Below are 27,487 nucleotides of genomic sequence, written 5' to 3' on the forward strand. Positions count from 1 at the left end.
CATGCCTACTGCACTGTATTATTTCAAATTCATGAAAATAGGTCCCACCAATACCAAGCATATGTTACACCTTTCAAAACCCACCTACCCTGAGCTCCATGGCAAGCGAGACAGTATAGAGAAGTTTAACTATGCAACCTCCAAACCATAGGAACAGCAGCATGTATTGAGCAGCACAATTAGTGAAGTTGCAGAGCCACAGGTTCTGTACAAGGAGATGCACCCAGTATGTGGATGCAGGTGTGGGTCATATATAATACATTACATTTATATAGCACTTTTGAATACTCAAAGCACTAAATCATCATTGCAGATTTTGATTACATTTTCTCTCCATCTGTAATTCATAGTAGACATCACAAAACTCCAGCTTTACCTACTGGATTCAGCATTATGCAATTTAGCTAGAATGTATCCTCTAACAGGATATCTTGCGTCTTAAGTTATGTTTCTTACATTTTGGTCCAACCAGAAGAAATTAACCAGCAGCTTTGCAGGTTCTGAGTCGGATGTGGTTATATATCTTTTTTGTGCATGTTCAATTAAATGGATCCATCTTGGTACACAAGTTCAGAAATGTAATGTCAAATTTCAGTAACCTAATCTCTATATAGAACTGGATCTTTGGTAAAATACTGGTATGTCCATGTATTTTACCAACAGTTAAAGCTGCAGGACACTAAAACCTAGCAGGGTCAATCTGTTGCAAGTTTGATCCTGTCCTACCGAAGCCTGATCCTACCAGATCTTTGTAACCTGCAGTTCTATAAAACCTAAAGATTGAACAAAATGTGATCCAGAATATCTAGAAGTTTTGGAGAATCTGACTCTGTTAGATCTCATGGACCTTCAGTTCGATTAAGTTAAACCTTATACTCATAAGCTTCAGTTCTACTAAGTTTTACCCTTGCAGGTCTCCATAACTGAGTCTTACAAGCTGGAAGCAAGGTCTCAGTAACCTGCACTTTTCCAAATTTTAACTCCAGTCCTGCCATGCTCAAACTATACTTTTACAAACTTGTCATTGTAGCCTGCCAGACCTTAAAAACCTGTGGATTTACAAGCCTGGCATAGGATTTTTGCAAGATGCGTAAGCAATGATTTCATAAAATCACAGATCAAAAGATGTTCCATTATTTGCCATTGAAGACTTTGTTTTAAGAAATTCACTCACCAAGCAGGTGTTTAAGAATGGCCTGATTTTGGTCCCAGATACTGTTGAAGGTACTCCATCGAGAACGTCCATCAGGAAGCGGGTTTTTCCTCATCCATCCTCCACAGGCATACTGGTAGAAATCCTCACAGGGATTCACACTGCGGTCCAGAGCCTCAATGATTTTGCTGGACACAGTGATGCAGGCTTCAGTCAGGCACAGTGAATGGGCAGGATCTGTTGTAAATCAGGAAATAAACTCAGTCACACACAAAATAAGGGTCATTTAGGGCAGTGAGGAGATAATTCACTTCCACTTCTTCAGTAGCCTCTTTGTCAAGCAGTACTATTCCTCTCTGTGCCAGCCAACATCAGGCAGCTCTGGTAAGACTCGTTCTAACCACAGCTTTATTTTACCCAAGCTCACCTCTGCTGTAACTGATTCCCAGTGATATCACACAGCCAAGCAAGACCAAAACTGTGAAAAGAAGCATGCCTGAAAGCAACATCTCCAGCTGAGTCCTCCGACCCACAGGTCCCAGAAAATGCACCCCTCCTTTATTGAAACCAACCTAAAAGCAAAATAAGAGATTAGTTTCAGTTTTCTTCCAAGAAACCACAACTGGACTATGGACATTTCTTCGCTTCTACAAACTGGCTACCAAAATCCTAACTGAAGAAGCTGTGAACATTTAGATGCCCTTCTATTGATCCTTGCCAAACACTTATTTGTTAGTCAAAAACTTGCATTCTTCTTATTCAAGCAGGTCTATCTTAAAATTAAAATATCAGATATATTAATGTACTTTTGAGAAAATAAACACATACACACCTTTTAAAAGGAAAAAGACATAGACTTACCATAAAAGCCATGACAAACAAATAAAACCTAACCCTATACCCCTCAGGCATGCAAGCCCTACCCCCATAGCTTTATAAGCTTGGGCTTGCCTCCTTGTGCTTCCATTCAGTGCTAACAGCCATCATGGTATCAATCACTTCAGGAAGTCTTACACCTATTTAAGATGGCTACCTCCAAAGCTATTCCTTACTTGGGTTCTATTAGAGCAGGGGTTCTCAACGTCGGTCCTGGGAACCCCCTGTGGCTGCAGGTTTTTGTTCCAACCAGATTCCTAATCATTTATATTTATAAATATTTCTGCTTTTGCTCTAGATTTCAATGCTTAACTCTTTTGTTGATTTCATTATACTTTGCCCTTTCTCTGTGCAGTTTTTCCCCCTTCATTGTATCTTAATAATGACAACTTAAAACGAGCAGAGCAGACACCCAAGCAAACAACACTGAATAATTAAAGGTTAGTAAATAATGGATTAATTAAACAATTAGAACACCTAGAAAAGTAGAATGAAAATCAAGATGAAAATACTGTTAAAAAGAAAAAAAATACATTATTCCTATATAACTGCTTGGTACATTAATATTTTTTTTTTTTTTTAGCAAACTTCATTTTCTAATTAATATATTGTTCCTTAAACACAGAACTTGGGAAATATCAGTTCACTTAATTAGCCCAGGAGTTCAAATAAAAACACAAGCTGGTTGGAACAAAAACCTGCAGCGACCGGGGGTCCCCAGGACCGATGTTGAGAACCCCTGTATTAGAGACTATTCTTTCCATCATTCATTCCTTTTCAAAACCACTTATTTGAGTTTTGGTCTATAATGGTCCGGGTACCATTGAATTCAAAGTAGAGCTAACCTTGGTTCACATTCAAGCACACATCTGCTGAGCCAATTAAGAGCAAGAGCAGGCAATTAACCTAACGTGTTTAAGAAGTAGCTTGAAAAATGGAGTAGAAACTCATCCAGACACAGAGAGAACTCCAGGCATTGATCAGGCTAGGATTTTAATCAAGTTCTCTGAAGCGGTGAAGCTTACTCACTGACTCTAATGAAGCAGGCGCTATACCGGGGTGGCCAACGTCTGATTCTGGAGGGCCATAGCAGCTGTAGGTTTTTGTTCCAACCCAGTTGCTTAATTAGAAGCCAATCCTCACTAATAAGAGATCTTATTTAATTTAATGGCTTATTTTTTTTTTCACCTCTACCATTTCAGTTCATTCTTAAATCATAGATTTCTCTTCTTTCTAATGATACATGTATCATCCAAGTGATTTGAAGCCAAAAACAGAGGAGTCATTTTCATAAGTTTCCTTCTAAGTACTTAATTAAACCAAACTGAATGGTGAATGCACAGGTGCAAATGGAGACAAGCTAGATGGAGAACTGCTGGTCATTTGCAGGTTATTGCTAATAAGGAGCAGTTAAAACAATGAATTATACAGCTGTTTAAGAGTAAAATAAGAAATTAAGGATTTGAAATCTTAGCAAGCTAGACAAGTAAAATGAAGCAGAAAAATCTCACTTGAGCAATAAGTGCTTCATCAGCATTGAATGATTTCTCATGAAGCAAATGGGCCTGAACGAAAAACCTGCAGCCACTGTGGCCCTCCAGGACCACCGTTGCTTAGCCCTGATTTAAAAGCAAAGTCTTACTGAGTCTTAAATAGAAAATTAAATGAAGTTAATTAGTAGAAAAAACTATTCACTAATTAGGAAAACAGTTAGAATGAAAACCTGTAGCCACACTGTGAATCTCCAGGATTGGAACTGGCCACCCCTGTGCTATACAGTAATTTGATTAACTCTTGGCATTCCTACTGAAGAGGATACTATATTGAAAGTTACAAACCATGGTAGGGGACACTTGAATGAATCTAATTCTGTAGACCAGGGGTCCTCAATCACAGTCCTGGAGGTCCGCAGTGGCTGCAGGTTTTTGATCCAACCCAGTTTTCTAATAAGTAGCACTTACTGCTCAAGTAACAATTCTGCTTCACTTTAGTTGCATTGCTTGTTAAGATTTTAAACTCTTATTGCTTACTTTAATCTTAAACAGCTATATTCTCGGTTTTGAATTGCTCCTAATTAGCAGCAACATGCAAATGACAAAAGAGACCAGCATTTCTCCATTTAGCGTGTTACCATTTACACCTGAGTGTATTTATCATGCACTATTGGGTTTAATTAAATACTTGGGAGGAAAGTGAAGAGAAAAAAGTGAAGGACTGGGAATTACTCATCCATTTTAGCCTTCAAATCATTTGCATGATAGAAAGGGAAAGAAAATCTAGGATATGAGAAATACTTGACATAGCAGAGTTAAAATCTCTAACAAGCCATGAAATTAAATTATTGGCAAGAATTGCATTCTAATTAAGCAACTGGGTCAGAACAAAAACCAGCAGCCACTGCGGCCCTCCAGGACTGTGATTGAGGACCCCTGCTGTAGACCAAGGATGCCACTCTCTAATTAAAAATTAACTAATAAATTGAATTGTGCCTTTAATAGTGAGCATTATCACAAGATATTGTATAGGCCAAACAATGGTAATGAATGAAATTCATTCATTTTCTGATCTCACATATTCCAATATGCAGTTTTGGAAGGCAGAAGCCAGTCCTTTGAATGATGAACATTAGGCCAGATGACACTTGCCAGTCAAACAAGCTGCAGATTTTTAGGTAGATAAGATAGATAAGTCCTAAGTCCTTCCTGTATGGAGTTTACATGTTCTCCTTATGTTCATGTGGGTTTCTTCTGGGTGCTCTGGTTTTCTCCCACAGTCCAAAGACATGCAGGATTGGTGATGCTAAACTGACCCCTAACGTGTCTGTCTCTGCCAGTTTACCCAGTGAGAGGCTGGTGTCCAATCCAAAGATCCAGTGACCTGTTTTAGAGGAGCATGTTTCGAAAATGGATAAGTGGAGTGACCACTAGGAGGTATATCAATGCTCCAAACCCCAGACACAACTTCACAGACACAGGTCATGGGTTCAGATTAACTTTTTTTTTAAAATAAATAAATAAATTAGTTCACACAGCCATTAAACAATTTCTTTTCTGTCTTTTTCCTCTTACATTCCTCCCAGGCAAGCTTTGCCCTTCCACCACACCTGACTGCCTCCTCAAGTGAGACGAGGACTTCCCTTTCATTCCTAGCCTAGGAATACTTCCACTGCCAGGACATTATCTGAAGGAAGCACTTCCAGGTCAGGGGGAAGCTTTCCAAAGTAGGGCAAGTCTGTCTCTGCTGCTCCCCTTGGCATTACCCATGGAATCCAACAGGACTACATTTCCCAGCATGCCTTGCAGGTGTGTGCATGGCTGCTTTGGTCCAGGGCCACTGCCAACGAGGATATTGGGGTAGCAAATAGTCTTGAAATGCTGTCTCCCCTGGTCCTTCTATTATGCTGGCCTCCTGAGGTGTCATCCACTGCACTCGGGTCCCAATCCAGGTGGTTCATTGTGTGGTGGGTGCAGCAACGCGCTATCTGCACATGCTCCCAAACTATAGCTAGGTAAGCATCTACTCCTCAACCCTGTCGGGATGCCAGTCCATCCATGCTAGCATACCATACCAGCCTCCAGGCTAAGACAGGAAACGTGGTTTATCCAGGCTGGAATGCCTGTCCATCCCTTCTGTCTATTACAGAGGACACTGTGGGAATACTCAAATTCCCCACAGATCATGTTTGGACTGCTTTGAGGCAGTAGCACTAAATACTGTTAACAGTATATGTCATTTATAAAAACATGTAGATAGATAGATAGATAGATAGATAGATAGATAGATAGATAGATAGATAGATAGATAGATAGATAGATAGATAGATAGATACTTTATTAAATGTAGGCATTATACTGAGCAGAAATGTTATTTTTATGGATGTTAACACCCTGATTTGTACCAAGGGAACCATCAGTCCCACAAACTTTATGGTGAAGAGCAATATATGTTGTGTGACTTCAGCTGCCCCTGCTGAAGTGAAACATTTCTGAGTGTGACTCCAATGACTGCATGGGTGTCACAAATAACCATATGACTGTCACTTAAAGGACTGCTTTCTTCTTGCCCCCTACCCTGATCGGGCACTTACCTCCATACAGTCTGGAGATGCTGCCCCGTCTGCTGGAATTTCGGTGGCATCATCGTCCTCAAATGTTGCCCGCTTGTAGTTTGACATCTGTGAAAATGAAGAACAGCAAAGAGCTCTGTGAGGATTACTGAAGTGTAAGAGGGGGAAGTCAGCAGTTGAAAGATGACTCACAAGTCACTCTTCAAAATATTGGTCATATGTCTTTTAGTAATAGTGCCTTGTGTCCCACTTCCAAGCTGGGGTCTCTCTCAGTCTGAATGTTTGTAATAGAAAGCTGCAGTCATCCCCCCTGCCAGGACTCCTGAAAGTGCCTAAATTACAGATGTGTGTATTGAGACAAGCAGCACAAAGTCTTTCTGCTCTCCTACACAAGTGAGGTGTAAAGCATTGAATGAGAAAGGAGCAGTCACTCAGCACTCACAGTGACCCTAAAAGAGTTTCATCTCAGCCACTGACTCCTGTGGTGACCATGAGAACTGGTTACTGAGCCTCTGGATATCCTGGAGTGAGTCCTTCCTCTGCCAGCATGATCATACCCCACAATGACCTGCATATAGTGCTTCAAAAAGAGTACTCAACCCACAAAACTTCATATTTTATTGTCTCAACTACTAATATTAAAGTAAGAACTTCTCAAGCAGATCTACAAAATAGTGCACACCAAAGCAAATCAAAAGAAACAAACTGTAACCCTTTCAACAATTTGCTAAGAAGGAAAATCAATCTTCTAAAAGCATTTATACTCTGTGCAAATAGGTGTGGTGTATTATGGTAGGAAGTCACTCTGTTTATTTATTGGTCTCCACCTGGTGGATCACGTGCGCATATTTAATTTATGACAATAAATTCTCCTTCTCTCACGTAGGTCTAATTTCACACAGCAAACCAATATGGAAACAAAGGAGCATTTTAAAACAAATACAGGAAATAATTATAGACAAGCACCGATCTGAAGAAAAGTACAAGACCTTCTGAGCTGCACTGAACGTACTTTAGAGCTCAGTGCAGTTCATCATATGAATGTGGAAAACTGCAGCCACACTGATCAAGTCGGTCTGCTTCTCTAAACTCAACTGCCAAACAGGAATGGCACTTGTTTGAGAGGCTACTGTGACACCAGCTGTCATTCTGACTGTTGTGCAGCGGACAGTGACTGCAATTGGAGAGGATGTTCACAGCATAACAAACTCTAAGGCATTGCACAAAAAGGAGCTCTAAGGGAGAAGCCCTGGCAGAAAAAGTATGTCTTTGGTCCTTGTAAGTAAGAAAATGTGGTATGAAGTTTGGGAGTATAATGAGACTAAAGTGGAACTTCTTGGCTTGAACACAGAGTGGTGTGTGTGTGTGTGTTGTGTACATACCAGCCTAAGTAACACTATTCCACTGTAAAATGTGACGGTGGCAGCATGATCTTGTGGGGATGATCTTCAGCAGTAGGGACTGCCAATCTGGTCAGGATTGTTGGGAAAATGAGTGATGCGTAATATAGACAGATGCTGGAGGGAAACCTGCTACCATGTTGTCATAAAACTTAAACTAGGGAGGAAGGACCCAGAGCATAGGACAACAATGGTTTTGCTTCTAATGAAGAAAAGTGACACAGATAGAATCCTGACCTAAATTTCATTAAACCCTTGTGATGAGACCTAAAACTTGTAGTCTACTGCTACTCCCCAACTAATCTGGTCCAGCTTGGGCAACTCTGAAAAAAGACATGGGCATCACTTTTTGCAAAGTGAATTGGAATTTATCCAAAAAGACACATTGCTGTAATAGATGTGAGAAGTGGTTAACTAAGCACTCTATGCTGGGTTGGGTGGCTGAATACTTAAGAGTTATTGACATTTCAGTTTTTTTATTTAATTTTATTTTAACTATTTATGATTTTCTTTTTTGGACAGTGCTGTGAAAAAGAATATTTGATTTACAAATAAACATTCCCAGTCAAACTGATCAAAATCTCAGTTTTGAACAATCTCCTCCTCCCTGGATCAAGAACAGTTCACTTACAGGGCAAACAGGTCAAATGAGGAGGCTGTCTCACTTGCTCTTCACACTGCCCCGTCACATCTGGAGCAGAGAGACAGTTATGTGAGGATGCTGTTCATCGACTACAGCCCGCATTCAACATCCTCCTTTCCAGCAAACTGGCTATGAAACTAAACAACATTGGCCTCAACTTACACTTGTGTAACTGGATTTTAGATTTTCTCAGTAACAGACCACAAACAGTGCACATGGGTAAACACTTCTGTTCATCAGTAACAGTGAACACTGGGGTACCACAGGGCTGTGTACTGAGTCCTCTCCTTAACTCCTTCTTCACAAATGACTGCCAATCTACCTGTGATACTAACATCATAGTCAAGTTTGCAGATGACACCACCATGATAGGCTTGATCTCCAATAATGAAGAAGCAGCCTATAGAGAAGAGGTCAAGAATCTGGAAAGTTGGAGCCAAAACAGCAACTTTGCACTCAATTCCAAGAAAACAAAGGAACTGATTCTGGATTTCAGGAGACTGAACTATAGTGGTCACCATCCCATAAGCATTAGCAATGAGAGAGTGGAGACAGTCCAGAATTTCAGATTCTTGGGAGTCCACATCAGCCAGAACCTGTCATGGACAACAAACATGACGGCAATGGCCAAGAAAGGCCTTCAGTGGCTTCACCTTCTGAGGAGCCTGAGGAAAGCACAACTCCTACAACAACTGCTGGTTAACTTCTACAGATGTACCATAGAGTCTGTCATCATGTTCTGCTTTACAGTGTGGGACTCTGGCTGCACCTCTGAAAACAGAAAGACCCTCCAGCATATCATCAAAAGGGCTTAGAGAATTACTGGCGCTCTGCTACCATCACTGGAAGATATCATCACTATCCACTGCAGCAGAAAAGCAAAGAACATTTCTAGAGCTCCAACCCACCCCGGGCCATAGCATTTTTATTCTTTTGCCCTCTGACAGGTGCTTCAGAGCCCTGCATGCCCACATTACCAACCTAAAGAACAGCTTTTACCCCAAAGCAATCAGCCTATTAAATGCACAGCAATCACTGTCCCTTTCTATAACAGAAGCGACCACTGATTGAACTGAACATTTGCCTCAACCACACCTAGTCACACATTTATACATGACCCATATGGAATTCATGACCATTACAGTGAGTGTAATCGTCATTGTGACTTCATTTATTATTTATGTATGCTTACATGTTTATCTTTACTTTTACCCTGTGTATATTTGAATACTGTTAATAGTAACTGCTTCTCGTAGTTTAATGTTTACTTAGTTTATTATCTACTCTTACATATGTTTATCTAATACATTTATAGGCTTGCTTCAAATGATATTTCATTGTATTGTACAGTGACAGTAAAAATATCTTGCATCTTGTACCATTTATGCGTAAAAGGGACTGAATCCTTTTTCAAGGGACTGTATGAGAAGTAGCCCAGTCTCTTTCTTTATGCATGGACACCTTCACTGTTCATGCCCATCAGGACTGACCTGCTTTTCTGCAGATGCTGCTCAAGCTCTCCTACAAACAGGGGGCTTAATTCTGTGGCCATTCTGTGACCCTTCCTTCACCTGCCCTTAGTCACCTGTCTGCAGTTATTATATAACTGGACTCACTAGGCAGTATAATGCAGCTTGCAGATCTGACAGTCATGCCACGTGTCTATTGTATCTTCTTCCTGACATTCATTATTGAAGTAATTTCAAGGTTGAGGCTCACAGAAGAAATGGGAGCCTTTCACAGAATGCCAGTGTTATGTACTTATTCATGATTTTGAAGGTCTTCCTTTTTATGCAAACAATACACCTAGCAGAGATCACATGGCATCACACATGCCAGCAGAATAGTGTAGAGGCAGAGCAAAATGTGGGCACATGGATGAATCAAGATAAGTATTGTCTGCCACACAGCTATACACTTAACAACAGTGATATGCATGACTACTAACAATAAAAAAGATTCTTCCATCTATCTGGGACACCTGGTGAAATCTAGGTAGACTGTAAGATGGGATTCGGTAAATAAATTATTTAGTTGGAGGAGGCACAAAAATCATGGTAACCAGGGCACGTCTTTTCATCTATCCATCAATCATCACATTCACTTAATTCATTTATAGGGTTACAGAGGATATTAGAACCTCAGCAGAGAGCAGCACCTGCAAGGCAGGAACCAAACATGAAAGAAGTGCCAGTCCATCACAGAACCCACTCACACTCACACTTAATGGTCAATTTAGAACTGACACCTAAATTAAGAAACACATTTTTGGGATGTGGGGAAACATCTGGAGCCCAAACCATATATTAAGGCAGGCATTTGCAGAACAAAGAACAGCAAAAAATACAACCAGACAATAAACTCATTTAATGTTCTGAACGCTACAGTGGACTTTGTAGGCACAGTGTATACATACATTGTAACAAGCATGGAGCAAGAGAGAGACAAACACCACTCAGAATGAGACATCTATGCCCTCTCACAAACAGGCATGTTTACGTTTTACTCCACAACACACAAAAGGCAAATTGCTCTGAGGCTAGCACTTTGTGATCTATCCACTGGAGGTCCTTTTTATTTAGCCTGCCCCTTATGTTCACCTAATATCACTGGATAATCATGGTGCTAGCATATAAAGTGCCAATACTGCTGGACAACACTTCTTAGAATGCTGCGGAACAGACAGGATGCACTTGAAAAGTTTACTGTCAGTCAGGGGGCTAACTCCACCTGTGTTGTGATTGCTACAATATTAATTATTGTTAATTAGACTCCACTAGAACATAGAAAAGAGCATTACCAAGGCAGACAAAACATGTGTGTGCAATATAAGTAAAACAAACATCTGGGTGGGTATAGGACAAGTAAACATGACACAAAGCAGAGAGAGATGTAAATGACAACTCGCTACATGTGGAGTCCCCAGTATGTGCTCAATGAAAATTCTTCAGGATTATTTGTGCCTATATCACACATAGTGAATAAACTTGGCTATTGTGAATTACTCTGACTCTGCTTGGCACCTCTTTTACAGTGAAGACTAACCCAACCATGTTCCCACCACTTCTAACCTGCATTCTGTCACCATCATTGTAGGGGTCTTTTACTATAATAATAGAGTCCTTTCTGATCTTATCTGTCATAAGTGGAGGGTGGTTTCTAATATCAATATTATGATTTTTGGAAAACAATGTTCTCTGCTATTTAATTATCAGCAATCTACAGTAATGATTTTGCACATACACACAAGTTTCCGCCTGACTTACCATACATTTTATTATACAGTTAGGTCTGTAAGTATTTGGACAGTGATGCAGTTTTCATAACTTTGGCTTTGTGCACAACGACAATGGATTTGAAATAAAGCAATCAACTTGTGATTGAAGTGTAAACTTGCCTTTTTAATTTAAAGTGTTTAACAAAAATGTTTGCATGAGCCATTTTGAAAAAACAGTCAGTTTTATACATGGTCCCCCCAATTCCGGGGTTCAAAAGCATTTGGATAAGGTAACATAATCATAAATATGATGATCACTAGTACTTGATTGAATATCCTTTGCAGTCAATGACTGCATGAATTCTGGTACCCATGGCCTTCTCCAAGTGCTGGGTTTCCACTGTGGTAATACTTTGCTAGTCGTTTACTGCAGCTTTCCTCAAGTACTGCTTGTTCATTGGACTTTCTGCTTTCAGTTTTGTCTTCAGCAAGTTAAATGCATATCCAGTTGGGTAGAGGTCAGTTGATCGACTTGGCCATTGAAAAATATTCCACTTCTTTGCCTTGAAAAGCATTTGGTTTGCTGTCACAGTATGTTTCAGCTTATTATCCATCTGTACGGTAAGTGCCATCCTATCAGTTTTGCAACATTTGTCTGAATCTGAACAGACAGTATAGTTCTGTACACTTCAGAAATCATCCTACAACTTTTGTCAGCAGTCATATCATCAATTAACACCAGTGACCCACTTCCATTGGCAGTCACGCATGCCCATACCATAACACTACCTCCACCTTGTTTCACAGATGATGTTGTATACTGTTCCTGAACCTACAATGGTTGAGCCATGAAACTACAATTCCCAATGTGCCTTTTGGGAATCCGTGGTGCGTAGCAACACAGGGGGCCTACCACCTGGCGATCTGGGGGAGATAATGCCCTGAGCGTGCTCTCTGTCCTGATTCTTCCATTAAGAAGAGCTGCCATCCATCACAACATTTTATTTATATTTTATTTATATAGCATTTTTTCCCATGTTCAAAGAGCTTCACAAAAACTGTCCTGTTTACATGGTCTGTGTCTATGTAAATATGCTCCCCTGGAATCAATTGGGGGGGTAACACTATGGAACTGTGGCCCCTCACAATAATTGGCCCTGTCAATTCCATCACCTGCATCTGATAATAAATATATATCAATATTTAAATAGAAGGACAGAAAGAGAGGAAAAGAAACAAACAAACAAAGAAACATACATACATCTCGTTCTACTAGACCACCATTCCGCTAAAGAGACAGAAGAAAGCACTGATTCAAATCATTCACACCTTTGTCTACCTGCCACTTTCAACGCCTGACAACAACAGCTTTGCACCGTAAAACCCTGGGGTTCTGGATCAAGCCACGTACCAAGGATAAACATGGTGAGACTGTTTCTTGTTGTTTGGGAAGAGGAGACAGCCATCATTTTCATCTGTGTACTTTCCGTAGGACTATTTTTCCAGCTGAACCCGGTTCACAAACATTATCCATTTTCTTTTAAATCTTCTGGACTTTTATGTGTGTTTCGTACTTTCTCCGTGTCTTATTGAGTTTGTGTTTAGTGTGGGGTCAAGGGTGGGGGTGTATCATATATTAACTTTTTCTTTTTATTATTACTTTCCGCCGGACACTTTTGGGGTTGAATTTTATGTCAGGGTTGGTTGGAGTATGATATATATATATATATATTTATAGCATCCATGTTCTGAGTCCCGATCTGATTGTATGGGTGGTCACCTACCAGATAACGCATATATATATATTGTGGTGGATGGCTGGGGCACATGCTCAGCCAGGACACCCCTTCAACACTGGATCCGGGGGAGCAGCCATGGGATGCACGCTAAGTCCCCCGGAACACTTGGTGGCAGCCTTCCTGGGTTGCGTCGGGGTCACTTTCATGGAACACCAGAGCTCATCTTGGTTGGGCTCCATGGCCCCCACCAGTGGGAGCTGCATAGAGCTGCATGGCTTAATGAGCCCATGTGGGCGGGAACGCAGCCACACCTGGAAGTGCAGCCAGAAGTAGGTCAACGAGCACCGGTAGCACTTCCGGGTGGGCTATAAGAGGAGCCTGCAGCCACTACTCAGGGCGTCAGGGTCAGGAGGAAGTGGACGAAGCTGCCAGTGGAGGAGTGGAGGCTTTATTTGTGTTCACAGATAAACAGAAAAACTTGTTTACAGGTTTATGTGTTTTTTCTTTTCACTACATGTGAAGGTAACTAAGTTAAACCAGGGTTATGAAACAAGTGGCCCGCTGTTGTAACAGCTAATAGTAACCTGGCCCAAGTTTTCATCTTTATTTTAATAGGGAGCAGCTCACTTACTTTAAAAATTGTCCAAATTACTTTAATCATGAGATGGAATAATAACAAAATGTTTTTGAAATTTTTACAAAGCTGCATTTCCTGGCTTTGCCTGTGTATTATTTTAAAAGTTCAGTGCAAATTTAAAGAGAGAAAAAATATTGTGTTTCAACTGGATATGACTGGTATTCCCAGTTTGTTAGGAGAATTGTGTCAGCTGTGGTTACCAGAATACATCTTTAAATATGTCGTGTGACACATAAACTGTGCTGGGAAGATTACAATGGTGGTGTATGGGTGAGTAATTACATTTGTAACCCATAGTTACACTAAATAAGTCTGACATTATAGCCCCAAACAAAATGGTAAGGGGCCATGACAGAAATAGTGAGGGAAATTCTCAATAAAAGAAAAAGTTGAGTGTAATAAGCAGGAATCACCACTTTTCTGTATCACTGTGGAGTATTTCAGGTCACTCGTTCAGACACAAAGGCCAAAATTTATACACTGGAAACATAACTTATGGTGAGATCAATCTATGTGGCAGATTTCAAGCATGTGGCTTGAAAAAGAAAGCAATGCATAAAGAGAAAACAAAATACAATTTTGCTTCATACATACAGTATAGAGATTAGAGACTCCCTGTCAAACTGACTGTTCCAACTGCGACCACTAATGGCTTTCATCTTTGGCACTGACACCTTGAATGAGTCTGAGCACAAGCAGTGTTTCCCAGCATAAGCATGACAGCTCTACCACCGACTCCAAACATGACCATAAATGACCCCCAGGTGGGGTATTCACTTCCTCTTGCCATGTTTAGCCAATGTAGTATCATGAGTTGTAATCTTTTTGTTAATCTTTAAATATTATTATTGTGTATATTATGTTTTTGTTATGCTCATGTATTTGGTTAATTTTTGTGTTAGTGTATTTGGTTATGTGCTTTGTCCCCTTTATGTAGAGTTTCAGGTGATGAGGACACCATGACTTTTTGGTTTTTTAAGTGGTCATAAGGAGCAAACAAAAAGAAATTTTGCATTATGCATAAAGAAGCAAACTCCCTTTCCAAGTGACAGTTCCCACTCTTACCACTAATAAGTTCCAATTAAGGCATTGACACCCTGAGTGACCATAAATTACTCTGAGCACAGGTAATGTCAGAACATCAGTTATCAAAGAGCATACATTCTTAGAAACAATGTAACCAACACCAGCACCTGCCAAACACTGTATGGATTCTTAAGTAAATCTTCAGTATCTGTGGAGGGTGGTGCCATTAGTGATCCCAGTGTTGCACCTGATGCCTGACAGAAGCAGGAGAGGAATAAATGTAATCCAGAAGCCCCACATGGTCATTTTTAGGCTACAACAATGTTAAGATGGGTCATCCAGTATGGTAACAAGCACAGGAAAGTACCCAAGAAATGGGAGAGGTGGCACATGAGTCTATATAATTCAAATGAGCATGTCAGGTTCAAGGTGCCATGAATATTCCAATGGATAGCTAACATTTTTTCAGTCACTTTTATTCATTTCTTTGTCAAATCTTCACATTATCAAAAAGCCTAAATTTATATGGTTTTTATCTCTATATAATAATAGTGGTTTATTTTTTTCCCTGAAGATTATTAAGGATTGTTTTGCTGCTCGCCTTTTCCCTTTTAGTAGGTTTAAAGCTATTTATACATAGGGGAAAAAACCCTATTTTGTATATTATACCCCAGTTAAGTATGGGGCTAGATTTGAGAGTGAGGGTCCCTACAGGGCATTTGGAGGTTAGAGCCTGCTGGTAGAAAGTCTGAGGTACCACTTCAGAGGGTTAGGCTGTTTTTTCAGAGATTCTCAAGTGGAAAGAGTTCCCAACATCACGTTGACCATAAGTGACCATCAGCTCAGGAAAAGGCTTCTGATATAATCAGAAAAATGTCTCCCATTATAACCATGACTCATCCCAACACAGCTAGTGAGTCATGGTATTTCCATTAATGACTCCTATTAAATAACACCCAGCTCAGGTAATGACTTTCAGTATGACCATAAATAATAATCGGTTAAGATAATATCACCCAGTACAATTATAACTGACCCCAGCTCATATAATAACTCCCAGTATGATAATAAATGACTTCCAGCTCAGATAGTGATTCCAAATATGACATCTGGCTCAGATCATGGCCTCCACAGCTCAGGTACTAGCCCAATGTGGCAATGTGTGACTATCACCTCAAGGAAGGACTCTTAGTGTGATCAGTAAGTGACCCCACTTCAGAAAGGTAACACTGTAATATAAAAGGTACCTTCCACATATTAACATCCCAATCAAATCCCACTCTCCATTTTAAGGCAGCCATGCCTCAACCAAGTGGCAGTCTCCTTAAGACTGCAATTAACCTTGGAATGGATAGCAAAAAATATTGTTAATATAAAAAAACCCATTTGCAAAAAGAGGAGGAACAAAAAGGGAAAAGCACACGTTCAAAGATACCATGTAATGAAATTATAACTAAGTAAACATCCATCTATCCATCCATTATCCAACCCGCTATATCCTAACTACAGGGTCAGGGGGTCTGCTGGAGCCAATCCCAGCCAACACAGGGCGCAAGACAGGAAACAAACCCCAGGCGGGGTGCCAGCCCACCGAAGGCAAACACCCATCTACTGTATATTATAAAACAACTTGTAATTTCTTTGAGTAACATGTGGTCACAAACAATACATCAAGAACTTACTATATCTAGAGAATAAGTGGAACAACCAATATGTTAACAAAACATATATATCATTCTACTGTGATAGGATGCCACCTGTGCAATTTGTCCATTCGTGAAATTTCCTCTCTACTAAATATTCCACGGTCAACTGTTAGTGGTATTAGAACAAAGTGGAAACAATTGGGAACGACAGCACCTCAGCCACGAAGTGGTAGGACAGATAAAATCACAGAGTGGGGACAGCGCATGCTGAAGTGCACAGTGTGCAGAAGTTGACAGCTTTCTGCAGAGTCAATAGCTACTGACCTCGAAACTTTGTGTGGCTTCCAGATTAGCTTAAGAACAGTGCATAGAGATCTTCACAGAATGGGTTTCCATGATCGAGCAGCTCCATCCAAGCCTTACATCACCAAGTGCAATGCAAAGCCCCAGATGCACTGGTGTAAAGCACACCATCACTGGACTCTAGAGCATTGGGGACATGTCCTCTGGAGTGCTTCTCTGTCTGGAAATCCGATGGATGAGTCTGGGTTTGACGGTTTGCCAGGAGAACGGTACTTGCCTGACTGCATTGTGCCAAGTGTAAAGTTTGGTAGATGGGGGATTATGGTGTGGGCTTGTTTTTCAGGGGTTGGGCTTGTCCCTTAGTTCCAGTGAAAGGAACTCTTAATGTTTTAGTATATGAAGTCATTTTGGACAACTTCATGCTCCCAACTTTGTGGGAACAGTTTGGGGATGGCCCCTTCCTGTTCCAAAATGACTGCACACCAGTGCATAAAGCAAGGTCTATAAACAAATGGATGAGCGAGTCTGGTGTGGAGGAACTTGACTGGCCTGCACAGAACCCTGACCTCAACCCAACAGAACACCTTTGGGATGAATTACAGCGGAGACTGTGAACTAGGCCTTCTCGTCCAATATCAGTGCCTGACAATGATCACAAATTCCTATAAACACACTCCTAAACGGTGTGGAAAGCCTTCCCAGAAGAGCTGAAGCTGTTATAGCTGCAAAGGGTAGGCCAACTCCATATTAAAGCCTATGTATGAAGAATGGGATGTCATTAAAGTTCATGTCTGTGTAAAGGCAGGCGTCCCAATACATTTGGCAATATAGTGTATGTAGATATTTTTCGTCACATAAATGTGACTGGGGATCACCTACAGGGCTTAGTCAAGGTTAGCAATACCACCCTGGTCTGAGACAAGGCACTCTCACTAATTGTGTTTACTCCTCCACCTGCAACACTGAGAATGACCCCAGCAACGGTGTGTAACTCTGCCAACACAGCCCAGAAAAGACCCTGCACCTTCAGGTTGGGACAATATAAAGGAGGCGTTCCCAAAGAGAGGTGTTCCATACTTGAGCTAAACATGCTAGTGGATGGAGGCCCTGAGTTATCCAGACCTTTAACCTGAGAGTGAATTGCTCTGAAGGCTGAATGGGTCTAATTTTTGATTTCTGTGCCTTCAGATGAACATTTTTGTTTTGTTTAATTTAAAAGGAGCTGGCAACCCAACTGTCATTGTGGACTTATCATGTCCTTCAGGTGATTACAACATGCAGTATGCTCCCAGATGATTGTAGCTGAAGTAACAGTTTTCTAGAGGACTTTTTACATTTCAGACAAAGACAAAAATACTGTTGTACTTACAGAAAGGATGATTTCTATGGTTGCAGAAAGGCAGCACTATTTTACTACTTGTAACTATAGAAGAACCTGAATTTCAAACAGAAGAAGTATTTAAGTTTATATACAAATCTTCAGCTTCTTGGTGGCTCCAGAATATTGAGGTTCTCGTCCCCTCTTCTCCAGGGATGACTGAAAACCTTGCTGGATACAGCAATACGACTTTTATCCTGCTCTGGATAACTTAGAATTAATGTACTTAAAGGGAACTCTGGGGCTGGAGACATTCATACTTGATTCTGGAAAAATAAATATTCTATCAAGACAAAACTGGAGATCACCACACTCCATTTTTGCAATATGCAGTAAAAGCCTTCTTTGTTTGGTAACAATGAAACTTGACATTTACTGGTCAAGGATAATGTCCATTGGGTGGTTTCACTATAGGGACCCTATGAACTCGGTCACACTCTAATGGAGAAGTCAGCATCTTGTGGTCCAGCAATTGCACCAGAAAAATAAAGTGTGGTGAGCACCTCCGACTGCCTCGGTCAAAGTGATAGTTTGGTGATCCGGGCTTTGGAAACATCCCTCAAGAGCTGCTAGTTTTGTTTATTATCAGAAATGTGTATTGTCTCCAGTTCCTTCATTTGAGTGGAGGAGCCTTCAGTTAAGTGTGTGTTGATGTAGCTGGCTATTGATGTTAAGGTGAGTACTGAGAGAGGCCAACAAAGTTGGATGTTTTTTTTTTAAGTGACATATGAAGTCTGTCAAGTTTGGGAATTAATGCTGCAAGTGAAACAGACGGAGAGCATGATGGCTCCGACATAGTGGCGCCTGTTATAAACAGAGTATTCTGTTTAGCAGGCGAAGTGCATATGGCTCTGACTTTAGACAACTTGAACGTTAAACTAATTGAAATGAGAAGAAATTGGGTTTGACATATAAACACTTTCAGTTTTGTGGGAGAGAGTGATACACAAATCTGCTCCATCTTGCATTCCTAATTTCAAAAGATTCCCCCTAGCTCAGGTGCACTCCTAAAATAATCCTATATGACTTCAAGCTCAGATCATTTTTCCCAGTAAGACCATAAGTGACCCCACCTAAGGTAATGACTGCACATAACCCTTAGCTTAAGTATTGACTCCCAATGTGAACACAACAAACCCCCAGCTCAGACACTAACTAAATTCCAGTTTCATTAAAATGATTCCAAGCTCAATGACTGGGAAGATCTCTAAATGCTGTAAAGGAGGAATGTAAAAACCTTCATTATCACCTAAAGGAAACATCTGCAGGGAGACACTTCAATGGTCTTTAGACAACGGGAGAGGAAAGAAATGCAAGAAAGAAAATGTAAAGATCTGCAGTCTGGAGCAGGAAATCCAGGCGGGCAGTGCTGTGCCTCTGCAAGCTCTGTCCATGAGGCAGCACGGCGCTGTCGGGAGGAAGGCATTTATTCTAATTGACTTCCTGTCTGGCTGACTGTTTTTTGTTTTATAAGCGGCCATAAGGTCAGTGCATCTGTTATCAAAGAGCACACATTCTCAGAAACAATGCCACCCACGCCAGTCAAATACTGTATGGATTTTCAAGCAAATCATGAGAATCTGTTGGGAGGGGGATTGACATTAGTGATGCCAGCATTGCACCCGATGCCTGACAGAAGCATAGAGGTGCACACATGTAATTCAAAGGTGGACATTTGTAGGCTCACATGGGAGTGAGCACAGGGATGAGCCAAAGAAGACAGAGAAGTGCCACATGAGCTTATATCAGGTTGAAATTAAATAAGGATGCCTGGTTCAAGAAGCCATGTGTATCCTAGTGGATGGCTAACATTTCTTAAATCAGTTTTTTTCAAGGTCCACAAAGCACTGGGCTCACCAGTACAGCTGGTTACACCAGTCACATATGCCACATTCATACTGGGAGGAGATAAGAGAACAGCAGATTGGAGACCAGTCGACTGGATTGGAGTGCTGCTGTGCAGGAATCAGGGGCAGACTAAACTGGACTGACAGATTCACTCTGTTAGCCCACATCTAGTAGAAGTGTTAAAGGACAGACAAATAGTACAGAACATCATTTTGGCAATCAAAATCTGTGTGTATGCTGACATTCTCTCAGCTCCTATTTGGACTTTCCTACCCTCTACACTATTACAAATCTTACTGGAAGAAATACAAATTCCCACATGCTGGTACAAGTTTTAATATTAGTCTGTCTCCTGCTACTCCTGGCATCTACACCATTATAACACCTCCATCATTCAGCAGGTGTTTTCCTTTCCACAACATCTCCAACTTGAAATGATGCCAATGGCCGATTTATACCAGTACAACACCCAACAAGAAGTATTCAATTTACCTCATATTGTTCCTACTATCTATGGCCACATAAATCTTACTGGTTAGGAGTACTGGAGTACCATCTTCTACTGTCTTTACCAATACATCTCCCACAGGAGAAGACACAGACTTCAATATGCAGCCATTATTTTTGCTTTGCGTCCTTCCCCACCCTAACCTATCATCTATGGAGTGAAGTGGAGTGAAAATGTGGAGTGAAATCTTTAGATTCCTCAAAAATTTTGACCTCCAGCTTTTGACGGATTTCTATGTTTTAGGTTCCCGTGATACTGAAAATATTGATATATCAATGTTGGGTGTGTGTCGGTCTGTGTATCACAGTTTCTTGAAGACCATCAACAGCTAAAATGACTGGACGGAAAAATACCCAACTTGAAACTTAAGCGTGTTATGAGATGACGATGTGCTGATTAGTTTTTGAGCAAAATTGTGCAAGAGAAAGAGACACTCTAGAGAAACCTTGAATTATCGTAATTCGTCAGTTAATTCTGGTCAATTGCTATCGTAATGACCTATTTTATGATCTGCATCAGAGTGGGAAATAAGTACTGAAATGTTATAGAATAGTTTGGGTAACTTGGTTCCTAGGGCGCAGAGTCTACTGATGCTCACGTCTGAATTTTTTAATCAGTGCATCTCCAATCCAGAAATACAAATGCCCACAGACTGCTACTCAAAGGTACACCTCTCCATAGGGGGCACTCAAACTGCCACAGTTTTATATAAATAGACAGCTTCTATTGGAGAGGATGACAGCTCTCCAATTTATGGAAGTTTATTCCAGTGAAACTCACAGCAGAGGGGACACACTCTATTCCCTTGTTGAATGCCCATTTGAGGGATACAGACACCTTATTCTATAAATTGGCACCTCCATTTGAGACTTGGGGTCAATCTTCCACATCCATCTAAATCCATCAATCCATTATCCAACCTGCTATATCCTAACCACAGGGTCACGGGGGTCTGCTGGAGCCAATCCCAGCCAACACAGGGTGTTGTTGAAGGGCACACACACACAACAAGTACACACTAGGGCCAATTTAGAATAGCCAACATGCTTCTATTAATTATATCCTCTTTAATAAAACCCTTGTGTGCGTCCAGGTGTCCGTGTGTGTGTCTTCTGGTGAAGTGCGCATGCGCAGGGCCACACCGCATGTGTTCAGTCTCTTCCTGTGCATTCCCTGTGTGTGCATAGAGAGAGAGACAGATACACACACAGGCGCGCGCGAGTCATGCACACACATAGGCGCACGCGAGTCACACACACACACACAGGCACACACACACACACAGGTGCGTGCACCACACACACACAGGCACGCGCGACAGACAGACACACACACACAGGCGAGAGACAGACAGACACACACAGGCGAGATACAGACAGACACACACACACACAGGCGAGAGACAGACAGACACACACACACACAGGCGAGATACAGACAGACACACACACAGACATAGAGGTGCGCGCTTAAGAGACACACACGTGAGAGACACACACACGCAGGCCCGCGAGAGAGAGACACACACACAGGCACGCGCGTGCATTGTTGCAATGTTACTTTTCTTGGTTGTTTATTAAATTACAGATTTTTTAAATGTTCATTTTTTCCCTGTGCTTAAAACTCATTAAAAAAAGGTGTTTTTAGCGAGCGAGTCATAAGGCTATAGCGCAAATTTTTGCAGTGTTAGTTTTCTCTGTTGTTCAAGGTTTTCTTAGTGTTATTCAATGTTTTTACATTTCGTTTACTATTACGCTGTGCTTTCTATGGTATAGTTAACTATATTTGTGCTTAAAAACTTAAAAAAATATATATTTACATACAGTTCATACGGTCTGGAACAGATTAATTTTATTTACATGCAATCCTATGGGGGAAAATACTTCGGTTCACGACCAAATCAGGTTACAACCAGAGTTTTGGAATGAATTATGGTCGTGAACTGAGGTTCCACTGTATTACTGTCAGACAAAATTACAGGCATTTTACGGAAATACAAACCAGTTTTACTGAGAAATGGCACACAAGGCACACAATACAGTGACACATATTACAGCCACATACAAGGTCCCTTGCCATTTAATATAGACTGTTCATACAAATGTTTATGCACGACTGTTCTAGCGCCCGTTATTTTAACGGGCTTAATGTCTAGTATGAATATAAAAACCTTATGCTTGCGCTGACCTTGTGTGTGTTACAAGGTTTAAAAAGGATTTAGCATGCTATACCAAGACATGGATTTGGATCTGGAGATTGATAGAGAAAAAAGTGTGGCCTGGGGATGGATCACAGTCAGAAGCAGGGAAACAACAATCATTCATTCAAGAAAACAGTGATGCTTTCATATCAGTCCAATTCCTTTAGGACTGACTCAGGAAGTGAATTTTACTGCAGAGTACTCAAGGTATTCTGTGCAGGACATTCATATGAGACAACCCCACAGGATGACCATAAGCTACCTAGCTGGTGAGCTTCAGCTCAACAAATGGTCCGGGGGCCAGGTGTGAAAAGGCAGTGTGTGCCCCCATTGGTCTGAAGTTTGGGATTGGTTCTGAATCAGGGCCCATTCTGTACCACAACACTGAGTGCTTATTGGTGTAAGGGTTTGGACAGAGAATCTATAAATTTGGTCAAATTATCCCTCCCTCTCTCCTTCTCTCTCTTACACACACATCATGGCCATGACGTAAAGAACACAAGCAGAAAGCACAACTTGGCAGCCATATTGAGACAGGCATGTGGCCTATCCTGAAGAAAGCAGACTAGAAATGATGACTTGACCAGAGACATTTTAAAGTCTGTGTGCTGCCTGAAACTACATATCTAGCATTTATCAGGTTGCATGGTTATCAAAATTCACATGCACTCTGCTTCCTTATTATTATTTTATGAATATTATCAATAATACATTTTAAAGTTGTAACTTAACTCCTGCTTGTTCGTTTACTTTATAAAATTGCCTGAGGTTATAAATGTAGAAGGGAAGGGGGGAGAAGTTATAAAGTACAATACCTTATAAACAGTGGTAAGTCTGTGGGATTTAGGGCATTCTGATAAAGTCTACACATTAAAGAATACAAAAATGGAAAGCAGAGTAATAAAGATCTCTAGCAAGATAAAACAGAAGTTTTTTTGACAGTGCCATTTAGATTTTATTTAGGTGCCGTCTTTTTACAGCTATAGTGTGAAGGTTCTTATTGCAATATTTTATGGGACACCAGGAGTGTGCAATACCTGATATCATTAGTGCAACTGTAGAACGGTCGAGGCATGCATTCCTGGGAGATCTGGATATTGGGAATATTAATTGTGCGATTTTTTGGTGTGCTTCTGGAATATAAAAGTTTAGCTTTGGTTTGAAATTTTGGATTTCCTGGTTAGCATTTAGAGTTTTGTGAAAGATCAATTTGACTATGAGGTTAGAAACTTGGCACATTCTTCTGGCCACATCTCTTCTCCAGGACCTTTCTAATTAAAAGTTCCTCTTATTTCGATGGAGAATACTGCATCAACTCTGTCATTGAACGTAGACTCTGTTATTGTATACCTTTAAATATATATCACCCACATGCAGCCACTGACTTCTCTACAATTCATTTAACAGGACGATGATACAAGCTTGTCCAAACTTCTAACTTAAGCTTTCTGTACCAGTATATCTCCTGCTAGAGGGGATTCAGTGTCCCATATACAGCTAATAGTTTATGTTCTGGTAGAACTTCATATGCTATTACTGGCTTCTCTACCAAAAATAGTCCAACTGGAAATAGTACAATCCATTACAATTGCAGCCGATGATGGTGCTCACCTCTCAACTACCACTGGTTTCTATTCCAGCACAAGTCCCACTATTGGGGATAAAGTCTCCCACATTCTGCTACTGGTACATACAAACCGTGTGGGTTGAGTGCTGCTATATCAGTACAGTGTTGATGAGCTGAGATATAAAGTCATGCCAGTGTAACCCTCACAGCAGATATTACACATTTCATTGGACTTCTTTTTAGATGCCTTACTTGTGCAAATATTACTAAAAAAGATACAAACTCTCACAGTCTGCTGTTGGCTTGAACTATAGCTATCTTTCACAAGAAGAAATCCAAACTCCAGTTGGCTTGTATACGATTACAACTCTTACTGGAGGGAATGCAAGACTCCAACTGGCTGCTGCTGACGTCTATTCTGGTAAAAATAGTTACTGGCCTCCATTCTAGTTCAGCTCCCCCTCGACCAAACCACTTGGAATGGAATTATTGCACCTGTTCATCACGGCAGGCCTGAAGGAACTCAAAGGCTGAAGACAAGTTTACTCTGTTTCTTTCAATCATAATCCTTACAGTTCTATTTCTGAACCGGTGTTGCAGCCTCCAGGTGCACTTTCTATGTGCCTCTTAAAGGCCAGTGAGACCAAAATGCTAGAAGACGAGGTGTAACATACCTAAGTGATGCGGGGAAGCCCCAAAGGCCTAGTAGCGTGTCCCTGCCTTCCGTGCGATGGGATCCTTCCTCTTCAGCTTGCTCTACTCAGCCTGTGTTTCTGTGCTGGCAGGCTGAAATACTGTCTAAGGAGGTGGAGAGAAAGGGGGGCCATAGGCAGCTTTTCTGGCTTGGGTTCTTTTTAATAAAGAACAGACAATTCCACAAGAACAAGAGGAAATGCCCATCCCTGCACCAGTTCCTGAGCCTGGTTAATCACTTGTGCTTGGCAGCGCAGCTTCCAGGGACAGCAGCATCCCAGAGGCGTGCAGGACAACTGCTAACAGAGCTTATAGCAACAAGTCCCTGAACATTCTGGATTACACTTTTTCTAAAAGCAAATAAGAAAATTCATGAACTTAATCTTTAAAATCCAATAAATACATAAAATGTCTCAGGACAAGTCATCCAGCATAGCAGCTCAAATCCAAACTCAATGTGTCCAGGAACCAAGTCTTTGGCTATTGAATTCCAGTTCATCTGTGAGATTGGCATCACCCCTACCAGCTCTGATTCTGACCAGTTTTATGTTGATTTAATATCCAAGCCGCAGTGTCATAAGCTAAATAAGACTAAACTTTGTCTCATGCTGCCCAAGTCTGCTTCATCACTCTTGTCACTAATGATCTACATTTTCTTTCACCTATAAATTCCAAGTTTTGCTGAGCAACATCACTACAATTCAGTGCTATCACTGACTCCTCGTGCACTTACAAGCCATGGGATCCCATGCACCAGCATTATCAGCCAAGTCATCTCACCCGACTCTTCGGCCCCTGACTCACAGTAAGACTTTACACCTCTCAGTTTACCCCCATACTTCTTTGAACCATCTCTCCATATCTTCCATCTCCATATATTAAATACTTAAATGTTCTTAATCTCAGACACAAACCACCCATTGTCCCTCTATGAAGTTTCCACACACTTCTATGAACAATTGTAAAGTAGTTATACAGACAATTTGCTAGTTCTGATGAGAGTGTGAACCACCTAAACCTCCTTTGCTGCATTTTAAGCTTCTTTGGCAGGTTGTGATTCTTTTAGTGAGTGTGAGATGCTTAATAAACACCAACTGAGCACACATATTGAGAACTTGCCAGTGCACCATGACAATCTGGCCAAAGCTCAAAATAATTGGCTTTAAAGGTAAATGTAAAATACTCTTTTATTTTTAAAAACCAAGATGGACATGGTAGTACAATGGTAAGCATTGCTTGTAGACAAGTCCACCATCCTGGGTTCAATCATTGCACCAGTATGCTCTCCATGTGTCTATGTAGGGTTTCCCTCCCCATTGCCAAAGACATGCAGGTTGAGCTAATGGGTGAGTCAAAACTGATACTGTGATGGACGGGTACCCCACTCAGTGCTGGGTCCTGCCCGACTGGCTCTGTAATCCTGAACCGGATTATGCAGGTTTGAATATTTTAAATAAAAAGTTTAAACTCCCCCTCGAGACAAGATGGAGGGGCAGACCCCATAGGCCATTAAGAAATTTTCTGGGAGCTGTTGATGTGCGATGTGTTGTCACTGCAACCCTCATCAGGATAAGTGGAGTGAAACTTTGCCTGCTGATTTTATTTTGTAATTCAGTCAATACCAAGTCTGCCACCATTTTGTAGAGAGCTGTTTGATGGCAGCCTAGTGGCTCTCATTTTTTTTTCTTTTACTGTTACATAAAGTGTATACAGGGCGGCACGGTGGCGCAGTGGTAGCGCTGCTGCCTCGCAGTTAGGAGACCCGGGTTCGCTTCCCAGGTCCTCCCTGCGTGGAGTTTGCATGTTCTCCCCGTGTCTGCGTGGGTTTCCTCCGGGCGCTCCGGTTTCCTCCCACAATCCAAAGACATGCAGGTTAGGTGGATTGGCGATTCTAAATTGGCCCTAGTGTGTGCTTGGTGTGTGGGTGTGTTTGTGTGTGTCCTGCGGTGGGTTGGCACCCTGCCCAGGGTTGGTTCCTGCCTTGTGCCCTGTGTTAGCTGGGATTGGCTCCAGCAGACCCCCGTGACCCTGTATTCGGATTCAGCGGGTTAGAAAATGGATGGATGGATAAAGTGTATACATTTCTGTTTAATATTGTATCATGTGTTCACAGCCACAGAAAAATATGGCAAGATTGCAATAGCTGGAAGTGGTGCCAGAAAGATATGCCTTTCAGAATATACAAGTTTAAGAATTAAAATGGTGGCCCAGTGGGTAAAACTGCTGCCTCATGGATCCAGCATCCTGGGTTTGAATCCTATCTGTGTGATGTTTGCATGTCCTCCCCATGTTTGTGTTATTCCTTCCACAAAGCCAAAAATCATTTACTGGAGACTTGAAATCATCCCTGTGAATTGTTTGTGAGTGAAGGAGTGGGCTCTGTGATGGACTGATGTCCTATCCAGGGCTGATATTCACCTTATTCTTCTGGGATGGGTTCAGTCCCTCTGATTTGAATTAAACAAATTTGAGAAAGAGTTATGACTTTTTTATGAAATCAGACTGCTACACAATAAAATAGTTTCCTCAAAAAATAAACCTGGTGATAACTGTTTTTAAAACATGTTAGCATAGGCACTAGAATGGT

At 41.2% G+C, this 27,487-nt stretch overlaps 1 protein-coding gene across 3 annotated transcripts in view; it reads right to left on the reverse strand.

Moving 5' to 3' along the window:
- The window catches only part of ece2b (endothelin converting enzyme 2b), a 47,518-nt gene that overhangs the window by 14,594 nt on the left and 5,437 nt on the right, over positions 1-27,487 (reverse strand). Inside the window, exons 2-4 of one of the 3 annotated variants that reach the window (XM_039765323.1) lie at positions 6,117-6,203; positions 1,581-1,725; positions 1,175-1,390 (exon numbers count right to left, since the gene is read on the reverse strand). In XM_039765323.1, coding sequence (XP_039621257.1) covers positions 1,175-1,390; positions 1,581-1,725; positions 6,117-6,203 — 448 coding nt within the window. Of the gene's footprint in view, positions 1-1,174; positions 1,391-1,580; positions 1,726-2,014; positions 2,113-2,874; positions 2,966-6,116; positions 6,204-27,487 lie in introns of those variants that run through there. The other 2 variants (XM_039765339.1, XM_039765331.1) reach the window with 2 other exon arrangements.

This window comes from Polypterus senegalus, chromosome 1 (assembly GCF_016835505.1).
Source record: "Polypterus senegalus isolate Bchr_013 chromosome 1, ASM1683550v1, whole genome shotgun sequence".
In the NCBI taxonomy this organism is placed as follows: domain Eukaryota; kingdom Metazoa; phylum Chordata; class Cladistia; order Polypteriformes; family Polypteridae; genus Polypterus; species Polypterus senegalus.